General features: G+C 36.5%; 1 protein-coding gene across 12 annotated transcripts in view; it reads left to right on the forward strand.

The window, feature by feature from the left end:
• The window catches only part of CDH18 (cadherin 18), a 499,122-nt gene that overhangs the window by 446,673 nt on the left and 39,324 nt on the right, over positions 1 to 13,125 (forward strand). For all 12 annotated transcript variants that reach the window (XM_064427840.1, XM_064427851.1, XM_064427862.1 and 9 more), the window contains one exon: positions 2,875 to 3,128. In XM_064427840.1, the coding sequence (XP_064283910.1) occupies positions 2,875 to 3,128 (254 nt within the window). The remainder of the gene's footprint in view (positions 1 to 2,874; positions 3,129 to 13,125) is intronic.

Raw genomic sequence — 13,125 nt, forward strand, 5'->3', positions numbered from 1 at the left:
GACTTAAAAGTTACATAAATTTGTGTATCATACCTCCATTATTTCCTCGGATACCTTATCCCTTTGTACAGTAATAAAAAAGTGATCTCGGTTTTTTTTGTTTGTTTTTGTTTGTTTGGTTGGTTGGTTGGTTTGGTTTGGTTTGGTTTTTTACTTTGTTTTATTTTTTGGTTTTTTTTACTCAGATCTTGTATGCAGTTTAATAAGTAAATTATATTCTGTGTGCTGTAATTGCTTTTATTTAGATTGGGTTTCAAGCTGAATTTTTTTGGTAGCCCACCCAAAATAAATAATCTAAACTGAGAACAGAAGTGTTTTGGTTTTGTATATCAGATACCAGTGCCTTCTAGAACACTAAAATATAATTATTTATCTTCTAGTAAATCTCCAGGAGAATTTACAGTAGGCACATCAGAAAAGTGAGGAGTAAATATATTATTGTGTCTAATGACCTGAAATCCTCATCAAAATATTAAAGCTTCCCTTATGTAAGATTCTGATGGAAAAATAAAATTTTTCAGTGCCTCCATTTGTATGCAAAGGCTAGGAGTGTTAGAATATTTTTTAGTCTCATTCTGGGCTGACCCAAAACATTCAGTACTTTCATTGTCTTTCTTATTGGCAAACCTGTGGAGCCATTCTTCAGTCTCAAAGATCCTCCCAAAAAGGGTTGATTACAAATTGTCATTTAGTATTTCTACTTTACCTCATGCATTTCCTCATTGGAGTGATAAACTGGAAGAAACCCAAACAAAATAACCCATTAAAAGCTATTATTCTCTGTATCCTTCAAAGAAAGAATGGTCATCATTCTCCCCCTTTATCATGATTTTCAGAAAAATGTGTTAGAACTTTCTTGACCTCAAGTCAGCCAGTATTATTCAGGTTTCCCATAAAAAGTGCCTAACAGCCCATGTCTCTTCAATTTTGTGAAACTGGAAATGTTTTAAAAACAGATAGTTACTTCCCCTAAAATTCTGTAACTCTTTTTGGGAGTTACAGTTACCCTAACATGAGATTCATTTTGGGAGTCTCACATTAGAAACTTAAACTGCAGTTTAGTGCACAGCAGCATTTTCCAGTTAGCCCCGTAGCTGGTCACTTGAGCTATATTTGGCATTTCCAGTTTGGCACTATAGTAGCCAATGAATACATACTGAAGTTATGTTGGTAATTGTAATGAAGGAATATTATTAATTGGGAAAATAGAAAACATGAACAAAAATTATGTTTAATTCATCTAAAATATAAATGTTTTGCTTTCTTTCTGGGAAAGAAAATGATCTTTAGACAATGACAATTTTAAGTAAATACAGAAATGTTTTGCATATTTAGACACAAAAGACAAGTGTGTCTCTCACCTGATATCTACAGCTAATGATTGAGATGTTATAGGAAGAAAAAAAAGAAAATGAAAGCAAAAAACTACTCTGACTACATTTAAAATGTCTGCTTTTTGTGTTTATCTGAATAGGTTTTTTCAATTAAAAAAGTCTTATTGTCTCATCAAAGAACTAGATAAAAGAGTTTGTGTTACTACAAGACTTTGTGTCATTCCTCATGTGTTTTCTGAGAGAAATTAATCTTCCTGTACAAGTTAATTCAGTCATTGTCAATATAAACTGAGTTTTCCGAAAAGACATCGAAGATAAAAGTGCCAGTCCTATTTTAAACCTGTTTATTAGAATATGCATGCTACAGAACAATGAAAATCACTGGTCAATACTTGGCTGCTCATAACAAAAAAACCCCATGAATTAATGGGCGTCTGAGTTAGAATTTAGTAAACATATATTTCTTTATGAATTGACTTGAGTAGTACACTTAGCTGTATTTTCTTGCATGTTTTTTCATGCCCTTAGAACTTCTTATTTTTACATTCAGGAAAGGGAAACAGAGAATATGAGGGTCACAAAAGCCTTATACTGTTAGAGTTCAGAGAATGAATTAATTGTCCTTAAGTACACAAAGTAGAAATCAGACAAATATATCAAGTGTATATTAATCTGTATATTAATCCTGATCAATTTTTTTAATTCACCATCAGTCAAATTTATCGTAGATTTCATCTACAAAATGCACACTGACAGTGACAAGCCTTATATTGAGTTCCTCATATGTCTTGCCTAAAATATTACTTTGCCATTCCTCGGGGTGACAGGAAATACCATTTTAAACTTGGATGAAAAGTTTTTGTTAGATAGACTGTCATGTACACATAGAATGATACTGGTATCAGTGGAATTCTGCCATGCCATAACGGAAATAAAAATTCTAGTTCTAAAAAAAAAATTCCACGCATATGCAACGTCTTTTAATGATATGACTGTGTTTTAAAACTGTTGGAAATAGACAGATTACATCTGCTGTTTTACACTGAAAGAGTGTTTTCCTGCAAGAAGTTGAGTTTATTCAGTTGAGAATAAAAGAGATGCCCAAAAGAATTTTAATGTCACTGTCACTGTCTATGACACTTTTTTTTATTTAAGATGTGAAGCTATTTTAATACAGGATACATCAGTCTCTGCCTTCTTCAGGATTTAGGATTTACTGATTAAAACCAAAAGGTGACAAAATCCAGACACTGCATTATAATGAAAGTAGAATCTGAGGCTCATTCTAAATCCTGGCCTATTTCCAAAACTAGTATCTTTTCCAATATTCTGTTGTAGAGAAAAATTGAAACCATCCTGCTTCATTTATATCCTTCTACATACAAGGTATGACAGTGGCTGCCAGAATATCAGAGAATATCATCCCTTTCCAGTAACATGAAGAAATGTTTAAGTTAAACAGAAAAGATGTTGTTAAGTTGGTAGCAGGCTAAACTGGAGAACAGAATGTCTCTGAGAATTTATTTTTTTCTGCCAACAGCCACTCAACTATGAAAAAAAGAAATCATATACACTTAATATAGAAGGAGCAAATACTCACCTGGATTTTCGCTTTTCCCACTTGGGACCATTCAAAGATGTAACGATGCTGAAGATCATCGTTGGCGATGTGGATGAACCCCCGCTCTTCACTATGCCTTCCTATGTCATGGAAGTTTATGAAAACGCAAAGATTGGGACTCCTGTTGGCACAGTAACAGCACATGATCCTGATGCTGCAAACAGTTTAGTGAGGTATAGTAAGTCCAAATTATAGGGATTAATTATTCAATCATGACATTGAATTTCACAAACTTAACTGTTAATGAGATCTGGAATGTATGACGGCTGTTTATTCTAGTATATAAAGGGAAACATAGGTTGGAACAGTGTCATGATTAGTCTGTATATATTAGATTTAGTAACATAACCTTCAGCCTTTATTTGGTTTGCATTTTAATTCCCATCATTGGTCTGAGCAAAGGGCTGATTTTCCAGTGGTGTCCACTGTAAATCTGTTAAATATCATAGAACTGTTTTCCTCCTGTCTGTCAAAATTGCGCTGGCCATCTGCACACTTGCTGCACTGTAGTTGTCCCAGGGGATTGTGCAAGACAGCAACATGTTTAGATACATCATTCTTTTAGAGAAAAGCAGGATCATTTTTACAAAACTTTGGTTGAGGATGAGCACAGTATTTTGTAACATGCTTCAGCTTCAGTAGAGCATCAAAATAATCAAAAATGTGAAATAATGAATTTTGTGGAATAATATATGAACTTTATGTTTCAAAGGTGGCAGTAGATCTAAAAATTTTCCAAACAAATATCCACAAAAGCATTTTTGATGCTTTTCCTTTCCATGACATAATGATATAGCCTTTGTAGAAACAATTTTATTATGTCCTTGGAAAGCAGTTTTCTTCAGCTAGTTAGGAATATTTAGTCTCCTGACTGAGTTGAAATCTGCTGGGTATGTGTAATAGTCTTAGTAAGATGAAACAATCTTTTCAGAAGAATGAAGACATCAGATTTTTATGGTTCTTTTGTGATAATAGTCTAAGATTCAAAATGTTTTGTGTCAGAGAATCAATATATGCAATTTCTTAGTGGCAAGTTATTGCCTTTGAAAAATTTCCACTATGGTATTTGTGCCTAAATTGTAACATACATAATATCTTTTTGCTTAAAATAGCTGCCAAATTCCTGCAGCTCTAATACTATGATTCTGAAGCTATTAACACGGTCAGACCAATTACCATCATGGAAATTTGTAGTAGGAAGGGCAAGTGCATATTTGATTAGCTGGTCCATAATTCAACTGCCTGTTGCCTGTAACAGTTTTGTCTAGAAAGAGATAAATCTGGTAAAAGGGAAGCAGCAGCAGTTTGTACAAAACCTCAAAAGCCAGAAGTAGATTTTCTGGGTGAAACAGGCAATAATCTGAAGTAAGAGGGATCAGAAGGAAAAATATTTTCAAATATTGAGCTTTTCGTATTTGGTTGGGTTTTTTTCCCCAAACTTGAATTTGTAACCAGTGATTGAGGACAGAATATTAAGATCCATATTATTAATATAACTGTCCTTACTTTTGTCCATAATTTTTTCCCTCAATTGAGATATATTTTTGAGTTGATCCTTCCATATCTCTGTCTCAACAGAGAAAAATATATATTGCTAACACAACCATGCCAAACCATGAAGATCTGAAGGGAGCTAGTTCTCACTCAGTTACATGTTAGTGGGGATTGGCAAGGGCAGTGGCACCTCAGATATTCTGTATTGTGACCAGGTCCACCCTCTAGCCAGGCTTTGTCCATCTTGGTGGAACTGACAGTGAATGTCATTCATGAGAGTGTCGGTTTTTTATGAAGGTGCTGATTCTCTGAGGCCTGAACTGACATCTTACTGTGTGGGACTCTAAACAGACACTAGCCTGGGCTGGTGTGCCCTCAAGTTTTCCTTGAGCTTCCTGCTGTGGGAGAAGAAATGCTGGTCTGAGAATGGACAGCTCCAATCCCCCCTCACTTACCTCAACTTCACGCAGAAACACTGATGTGGTACAGAAGGGCTTTGTATGGTTTCAAGATCTGGCTCAGCTTGGGAAACTATGGGTTGGGAGAGGTATGACCTTGAGAAGTGGGACAGGCTGCATGGACTGAGCTGCTGCTCGAGTCCTGCCCCATGCTCCACTCAAGAGCAACAAGCAAAGGAGCCACTCAGAGGGGGCTGTATTCCTCAGAAGTGTGCATGTGGTGCACCTACAGTCTTTTGTGCCACAGGAAATGCCTCCATTGTTTGTCTGAAACCCTGGTGAGTCTGAAAGACAGTCAGAAGTAATGAGGTCACATCTCTTCTTTGTTTCCCCACAATTCCTAGCTAACTGAAAATGGAAATAGTGATTACAAAAATGGAATTAGGAAGATTCAGTGTAACTTTTGTAGAAAGCAGAGACCACAATCTTCAGGGAAGATACGTACAAACAGAACTTGAACTGTAGATCTCTGTCTAGCAGGGAGTAACAGAGCAGCACTTCTTATCCAAATGGCTCAGATACATCTCCAAATACTGTGAGGCTACAGGGGAAGATGCTGAGCAGCGATTTGCTTATCAGTCTTTCCTAATCCACTTGTGCATCTTTTCCACTTTATGAGGACGCTCGCTGCCGTCTATGAGATTGATGAAGCATTTAGGCACACACAGTTGAAACCGTATCACTTTGCTATTCATCTGCTAAAAGAGGTACAGTGCTGTGATTTGTTCACTGCCCAATTAAGTAACAGTTTAGTTTGATAGCAGGAACAATTCTTGTATACAGAATAATGGTTGGAAGTGTAGTTAAGGTAATTAACAGTGCTGAAATATTTTAAAGTTATTTGAACTGAACACAAAAATAAATAGCAGCATCTACTGCTATCAGTAAGAGGGAGACAAAGTGGGTTTTGTCCTTATTTCCTCATTGCAATTTCATCTTGTTCCTGACCTGAGCAGTCTTCAGAAGGACTGACTTTTTTCCAGGGCTTGTACCACTGTTTAGTCCTTAAACCCCAGCAGAACAACCTCTGTAATAGCAAAGGTAGGTAATAGTAATGGGGTCTTATTATTCAGTACTTACCTGATTGGCAATTTGGATTGTTCTAAAGGATTTCTCTTTTCAAGTTGATTGATGTTTTTTTTCTTTAATAAGATAGAAATACATTTTCAGGGGAACAGTTTTAAATGCTTTGCTTTAGAATAAGATTATTATTCTACTGGAATATGAAAAGCAAGATAGAATAGAAAACATAAGAAATAAATATATTGAAACTTTATCATGTATTAATTTTAAATATATAGGGGTTTTGAGTATTTTAATATCACTTAAAAATTTACCTAAAAATTGTTTTCTAAATCAACAGAAAACATCTTTATTTGTCATTCATTCACAGATACTGCTACCCTATTGGGACATTTATGAGAAACTAATCCCCTTTCATTGCTTTGTGTCAAGTATTCTGCCTTCATACTCATATCTTTTGTTGCTTGAAAAGGTCAGCATTAAGTCATGTCTTATAATAATATCTGATGTGCAAGTGGATCTTCAAAAGTATCTTCCCACACAATACGGAAGAAAGCATGACTATCAGATGCTCTAATTACAATTTTTTCTTAGTCCCTTATTCATTTTAAATCTCTGTATATCTACTTAGAAATTATCTTTTTTTCTTTCTGAACTCATACATAGAAGACCTGTGTGGAGATTAGGTGTGCAAACAGCTTTTAATCGGCAAGGCACCCAGCTGATAGTGCTGCCTCAGGGCAGGACAGAGCCTCTTGAAGCCCTGACATCCTCCTGTAGGTGGTGATCCTTGGGTGGTGAGTCCGCCCAGGCACAGCTCATGCTCCACGTGATCCTTGGAGCTTTCCAACTGCCTCTGGTCTGTTGCCAGTGAAATGTTTTTTGGGAACATAAAGCTGCAGCTGTTCCCCTAGCCACCTCCAAGGCAGTGATTCAGAAAAGAGCTAAGATGTAGTTTTAAGACCATGACACTTTCTGCAGCTCTGATGTAACAGTGAAAGTAGTTCCATGACATAGACCAGTTCCCCCAGAATAACTTCCTGGATGGATAATGTGCTATGAAGAACTGAAAGCCTTTGCTTTGGTTAACCTTATACACTTAAGAGTAGTGTTTGAGAAATAAGACATCCTGTTATAAAAAGATCACTTCTTTGAGTGCTACTTTTTCATGCAGTGATAAAGGAGGTAAATCACTGTTTTGAGCATTAATGATAGGACCTCTGCCACATCCAGTAATTTTTTTACACCCACCTATTATGTTTAACTTTGGTTGTTTGCATTTCTAAATTCTGGGAAGAATTTTTCTTTTCCCGGTATCTAGCAAAAAACTTCTGGTGAATGGGGTACAGGTCCTGATCAGGACTCTGCCTGTGACAGTAGTGCCAAATGATAAGAAAGATAAACATCTTCCCTTTTCAGAAGGTCTACAATTGTTTGGATAAAAACAACTTTGTATGTAAATTTTTTTATTTGTCCCTGGAATATTGATTTATTATATAAATATTTTGGAATTCAAGTAAATTTTCTGTTGGATCCTAATCAGGTTGTAATATGTCTTGCTATAATACATTTTATTCACAAAGGTTGGTCAGCTATAGGAAAGAGAAGTGAGAAAAAAAACCTGTTTCTTTGGTTTGGGCTTTATTTTTTTTAAAATTTTATGCTAAAAATTAATTTTAATTCTTTTTCTTCTAAAAATTTACTTTTAATTTTGTGCTAAGTTGGTGAAGAATAAGAGTACAATCTCAGCTATGATCCTGCCTCCCACTTTTCTAACAGTCTTATGTTGCCTTAAAATGGATGATATGTCATAATGGTTATAATACATATATATACATGTACAAAAAATTGCTTTCCAACACCACACCTGTTATTCAGAGGCTCTAATAACTTCATAGTTCCCTTGTCCTACTTTGATTTAAATTGACAAATTTCTCTTTCCTTCTTTTAGAAAGAATACTAAAAACTTAATGAATTACAGGTCCATAAGTTTATAACAATTAATGTGGTGTAGGAATTTTGTCTTCAATTCCTGTATTAGGTGGAGAAATTTATTGTAACTTTTGTTGCTGTAAAAGATAGTAATCTTTTAGATTCATCTGAAGGTGAATACTTTTTGTGATCAGCATTTAGAAAGTAATCTTAATTTTCAATAAACACTATTTTAAGAGGCATGCTTATATGTAGATGAAAGAACAGAGTGCATAAGATTCATGCCTTCCTATTATTATTTCTTAAAATCTTAAAGACAAAGTATTGGAAGAAAAGTCAGGTTTTAAACTCCTTTTCTAACGCAAAGTTTAAATTTTCTAGAGGTGGAATAAAACCTCAACCTGTGATTCAAATTGAAGGGAGGTGCAAGACAACTGCATGAAAGGATCAAAGGGATGGGCTGAAAATTAAATTATATTTTTAAGGTTCCCCCCCGCCTCCCACCTCCCCCGTTCTCTGAGATCAATTCAGTTTTTATGCTCTCAGTAGAGAGAAGGGATAAGGCTGTTCCCCTTCTGGAAAATACAGAAGTCCCTTCTCCTAGTTATTTTCATTTGCTTTACTTGCTCTTTGAATGCCATATAAGAGGAATAAAATCAGTTTGTTTCCTCCTGTCCTGTGCACAGCCAGCATGGCATCCCTAAGGACAAGTCCTGCTTGACCAGTCTAGTTGCCCTGATGGAATGACTATATCAGTGGACAAAGGAAGGGTTACAGATGTCATTTATCAGGATTTCCATAAAGCCTTTGACACAGTCCCCCACAACATAATTTTCTATACACTGGAAAGAGATGGATGGGATGAGTGGACTGTTGGACTGTTTGGGGCAACATAATTGCAGCTTCCCAGTACCTGAAGGGAGCCTACATGAAAGATGGTGACAGGACAAGAGGGAATGGCTTCAAACTGAAAGAGCTTAGATATTAGAAAAAAATTCTCCACTGTGAGACGTTGAAAAAGGTTGCCCAGAGAGGATGTGGGTGCCACATACCTGGAAATGTATAAGGCCTGATTGAATGGGACTCTGAGCAATCTGGTCTAGGGGAAGGTCTCACTGCCCATGTCAGAGAGGTAGGAACTAGATGATATCCAAGGTCCCTTCCAACCAGACTATGACTAAATGAGTCTATGACTCTTTGTTGGCTGTACTTAGAGCAGCTTGCTGAGATCAGTGCCATCATGTAAAGTGACCATCCCTCCTTCATATGCCTGTGGGAGAACATGTGAGATTTTCCAGATCTTGCCAGGCCTGCGTTGGTGAAGACAAAGGCAGAAATCTGCCCTTCTCAAAGGAGACTTCAAAGCACAACACCATCATGATCCTCCAGTATTCTCTCTAAAACTGTCAGTAAACTGACACAGAAAAAGAACACCCTATTTTGAATGGCTGGAGAGAGATGGGAATTTTTATTCAATTTCTTCACTAATTCTCCATCTGACTTCACAGCGAGAAAACATTTTAAAACCTTTCTTTATAGTGTTGAGGTGAGAGGTCTGTTCCTGTTTTGTTCCCTGAGGCCTCAAATTAGTTTTGATTCTTGTCAAATTATTTGTTCTAGGTCTCCCAGTAACAAATATGTCCATGTCCTTGAGCAGGAACTAGTAAGATGTTCTGACAGCTCTTCTGACTAGGAAGAATCTAGCTCAGGATAGTGGTCAGAATCCCACATCAACCAGAACCACCTCCATCCCTCCCTGAGAGCTGAGAGAGAAAACGCTCATAGATCAACTTTTTGACCATGAAAGACTGATTTTTCATGCCAGAACACCATCTTTATGTTTTTATAATTTTAACTGACTTCAGAATGTCTCAAGCATTAGAAGTCTTTTATGGTTTTACAGTCAGCCTTCATACCTGAACATCTCTAGAGTGTAGTCATTTGATAGGGTCACACAACTCCAATAAATAGGCATAGATCTATAAACCTTGGATTTATTTGGTTTAGTATATAATATGTAGAGAAAAAAAAGATAGTATAGAAAGTGGAACACCATTTTTTAGCTGGTAGGTAGAAAAGTAGGTGTAGCTGTAGAGAAATAGCTGTAGCTAGCTTGTAGGGGAAAATAAAAGTGTTTCTCATATAACACTGGCTGCACCTTATTTCTTATCAGCATCTGAATGTTAATTCTTTTGAATTACAAGCAATTGGATATAATAAGATATAGTTCTGCCATCAACACATCTACCTGAAATGCTTTTGGACAGTCATAATCCGCTGAAGAAATTCATAGTCATGAAAAGAAGACAAACCTTTATCTTGCTCTAAATTCTGAATTATGCCTTGAAGGGTGTGGCCTGTTCTTAGCCTACACTGATTGGTAGAATTAGCTGGAAAACTGATCACTGATTAACTCATGCAGACAGAAACTGCCAGCTAGAAATTATGAGTGTCTAGAAAGACCTAGACATTTATTTCCTTCAAATGAACAGTGTTCCAAATTTCCTGTGTTCAAAGAAATTGAACTCCCATCTGTGTGAGAGGATGGGAATATGAACTGGAGCAGGAAGCTGACTTCTACATAAAATTCAAACCACGAGTGTCTGCTTCTCAGGGAGTTTTCTGGGAGACAGTGGTTCACTGCTGTGAATTCCCCTGTGTTCCCTGGGATCCTTCAACTCACATCACTAGGACTAGGACATGGAACACTGCCACTCTGGCTGAGCTGAGATTTTAGCATGAGAGGTGAGCCAGGAGTCCTGTATGGAAACAGGAAGGTGCTGCTGATCAGCTGGGGGATGTCAGCTGGCAGCCAGCACCAGAGAGAACTCAGCAGGAACAGCATATTGAATCAGCTGCCTTTAAATGCTGTGAGAGGAACAGTATCCTTCTCAAAGTTCTGCTATGTTTGAAAAAAGAGCAAAGGAACAGTAAACAGAGGGAATGCCTTCTCCAAGCTATCTTCAAATGTATTCAGTTTTCACACCTGGAAAGCACAGTTGAAGGATGTAGTTCTCAGTAGCAGTCTTCTGCCAAGGAGTTCTGGAAAATCGAATGTCTCCTTAATGTACCAGACATGCTGCAGGGAGAAAATTGGTTACCTGCTGATTGGCATGACTTCTGATTCATACTTCACAATTGCTTTTCTCTCCTGGCTGAATTTATTTGAACTTTGGGGAATTAAATTGGCTTTGGAATGGAGGTACGGTTGTGCAAGACAGTCATAGCAACAGAATGTCTCCCCACCACCTCATTTGGCATCAAGGCTTTGCTGCTGGTTCCCAGATCATGAGTGCTGCTGTTAGGAGGCAGAGAGAAGATAACAGGAACACACTAAGGTTATGTCCCAGCATGGGCCATTTCTTGTTGTTCTGCAGCTGGTCAAACACAGCAAGTGTCAGATGGTTGGTCCTCTCAGTCTTTGTCATGTATGCCTCCTTTTCTCACTCTATGCAGTTGCTTACTCTTCCTTTTCTAAGATATTTTATAAAATTAAATAAAATTTTATGTACTTTATTACTTTCTGATAAAGTTTCTTGCTTAAATTGTTAACTGATTTCCTTACAATGGCATTTGACTTTTAACTGATGGTCTTTAAAGATACAGTTGGTTGGACAGGGTTCTGTTCCATTCCCATGGACTTTTTTTTTAGTAATTCTTTATAAGTAACTTCACTTGCTATTTCAGAACTCACTATTTGCTTATATCTCTAAAGTCCAAGAAAGTATTGTGATCTTTGACTTCACATCTGGCTGAAATTTGTCTTTGGAAGTTTATTATCAATATAAGATTTGCAACCAAGGTAGAAATAGGTAACAGAGTTCATTTTTGCAGTTGATAAATAGGATAATAAATTTAAAATGACATAATGAAAAGATAAGTAAAAAATTTAAGTAAAAAAAGAAAGAAACAACTTAAAATCTCAAAACTATTTTAACAGTTCAAAGTCAAGGTTCATCCTTAGAACACAGTAACTGGAGAGAGCCGTGCCAGAACAGTAACAGCCTATGCCAGTTGTCTATCCAGTGATAGACTGGTGTTAATACTAAGACAATAATTTAGGTAGAGAGATTCTGAAAATGCTTATGCCTTTTAGCTTCAGAAGCCCTCCTAAAAGGTTTGGAGTTCATTAGTATTTCTAAACTACTTTAGCACCCTTGAAATTCTTATTATTAGAAGTCTGACAGGTTGAATACTGAAAGCAGATTTGTATGTTCCATAGTGACCTTCTGCGGAAGGGTCATCATTTGTATATGTTTTCCTTTATTTCCTAATTGATGCAAATGCTTTTAGTTTTCAGCAAAAATGGGAGACTATCTGTCATCACTGACTCACTGCTTCACTATAAGGCAGGAAGTGAGGAATGAAGCCGGAAGAGCCAGTGGCTTGCTTTGGTCAGAAGGATATGGATGAAGCTGGGAGTGTACTTCCATTCACTGAGATTACCTAATAAAAATGTGGCACTTACTGCATTTCCCAATGTTAGCAGGATTCCGTTTTGGTATTTAATTTCCTTCAGATTATCTTCAGATAGTGTGACTATTAAGTTTTCTCTACTCATGATTCTTTTTAATGAAGCTTCTTTCAGATTGGTTTCTGTTGCTGGTTTGCATGTAAACAGTTTTTGGAGAACTGTTTATCTAGGCATGTCTTGTTATTAAGTCTCTTTATTAACATGTGCAGTGCAGCTCTGATGTGCAGATTTAATGCACCATGGTTATAAGCATGCTAAGTCACGTGGCATTGTCATGAGTAAATGCCCGTAAATAAATATCTCAAATGAATATTTTAAATTAATTTTTGAATTAATGCATTCTAAGTGAGCAGAAACCATCAACTGAGTTAAGGTGAAAAATCTCTTTTGAAATCACTCTTTGAAATTCAAAACTTGCATTGTATATTTTTGTGGTCTAGAAAAAGCATCAAAAAGTAGATCAGTAGATGTGGAGGGAAGGGTAAGAGCAGAAGGGAATGACTATGTCTGTTTCCCCTATTATCCAGATGAAAGTAATTTTTTTAATAGATGAAGTAAATTCAGAAGCTAAAGTAAAGCATCCTTGGCTGAAGAATGTGCTCTATTTATGGATATATCTGGTCTCTATTCTCAATATGTAGATAAATGAGTGACTAGTATTGATAAAGGTTTAAATTGTTCAGCACTTTGTAAAAACATTGAAACTTGTTCTAAATGTCCTCTTACATGGCAAAAATGAGTTGGTCTACCAAGAGAGTTCTTGTACGAAATATTTTTAAAGCAGTTGGA

This window comes from Passer domesticus, chromosome 1 (genome assembly GCF_036417665.1).
Source record: "Passer domesticus isolate bPasDom1 chromosome 1, bPasDom1.hap1, whole genome shotgun sequence".
In the NCBI taxonomy this organism is placed as follows: Eukaryota; Metazoa; Chordata; class Aves; order Passeriformes; family Passeridae; genus Passer; species Passer domesticus.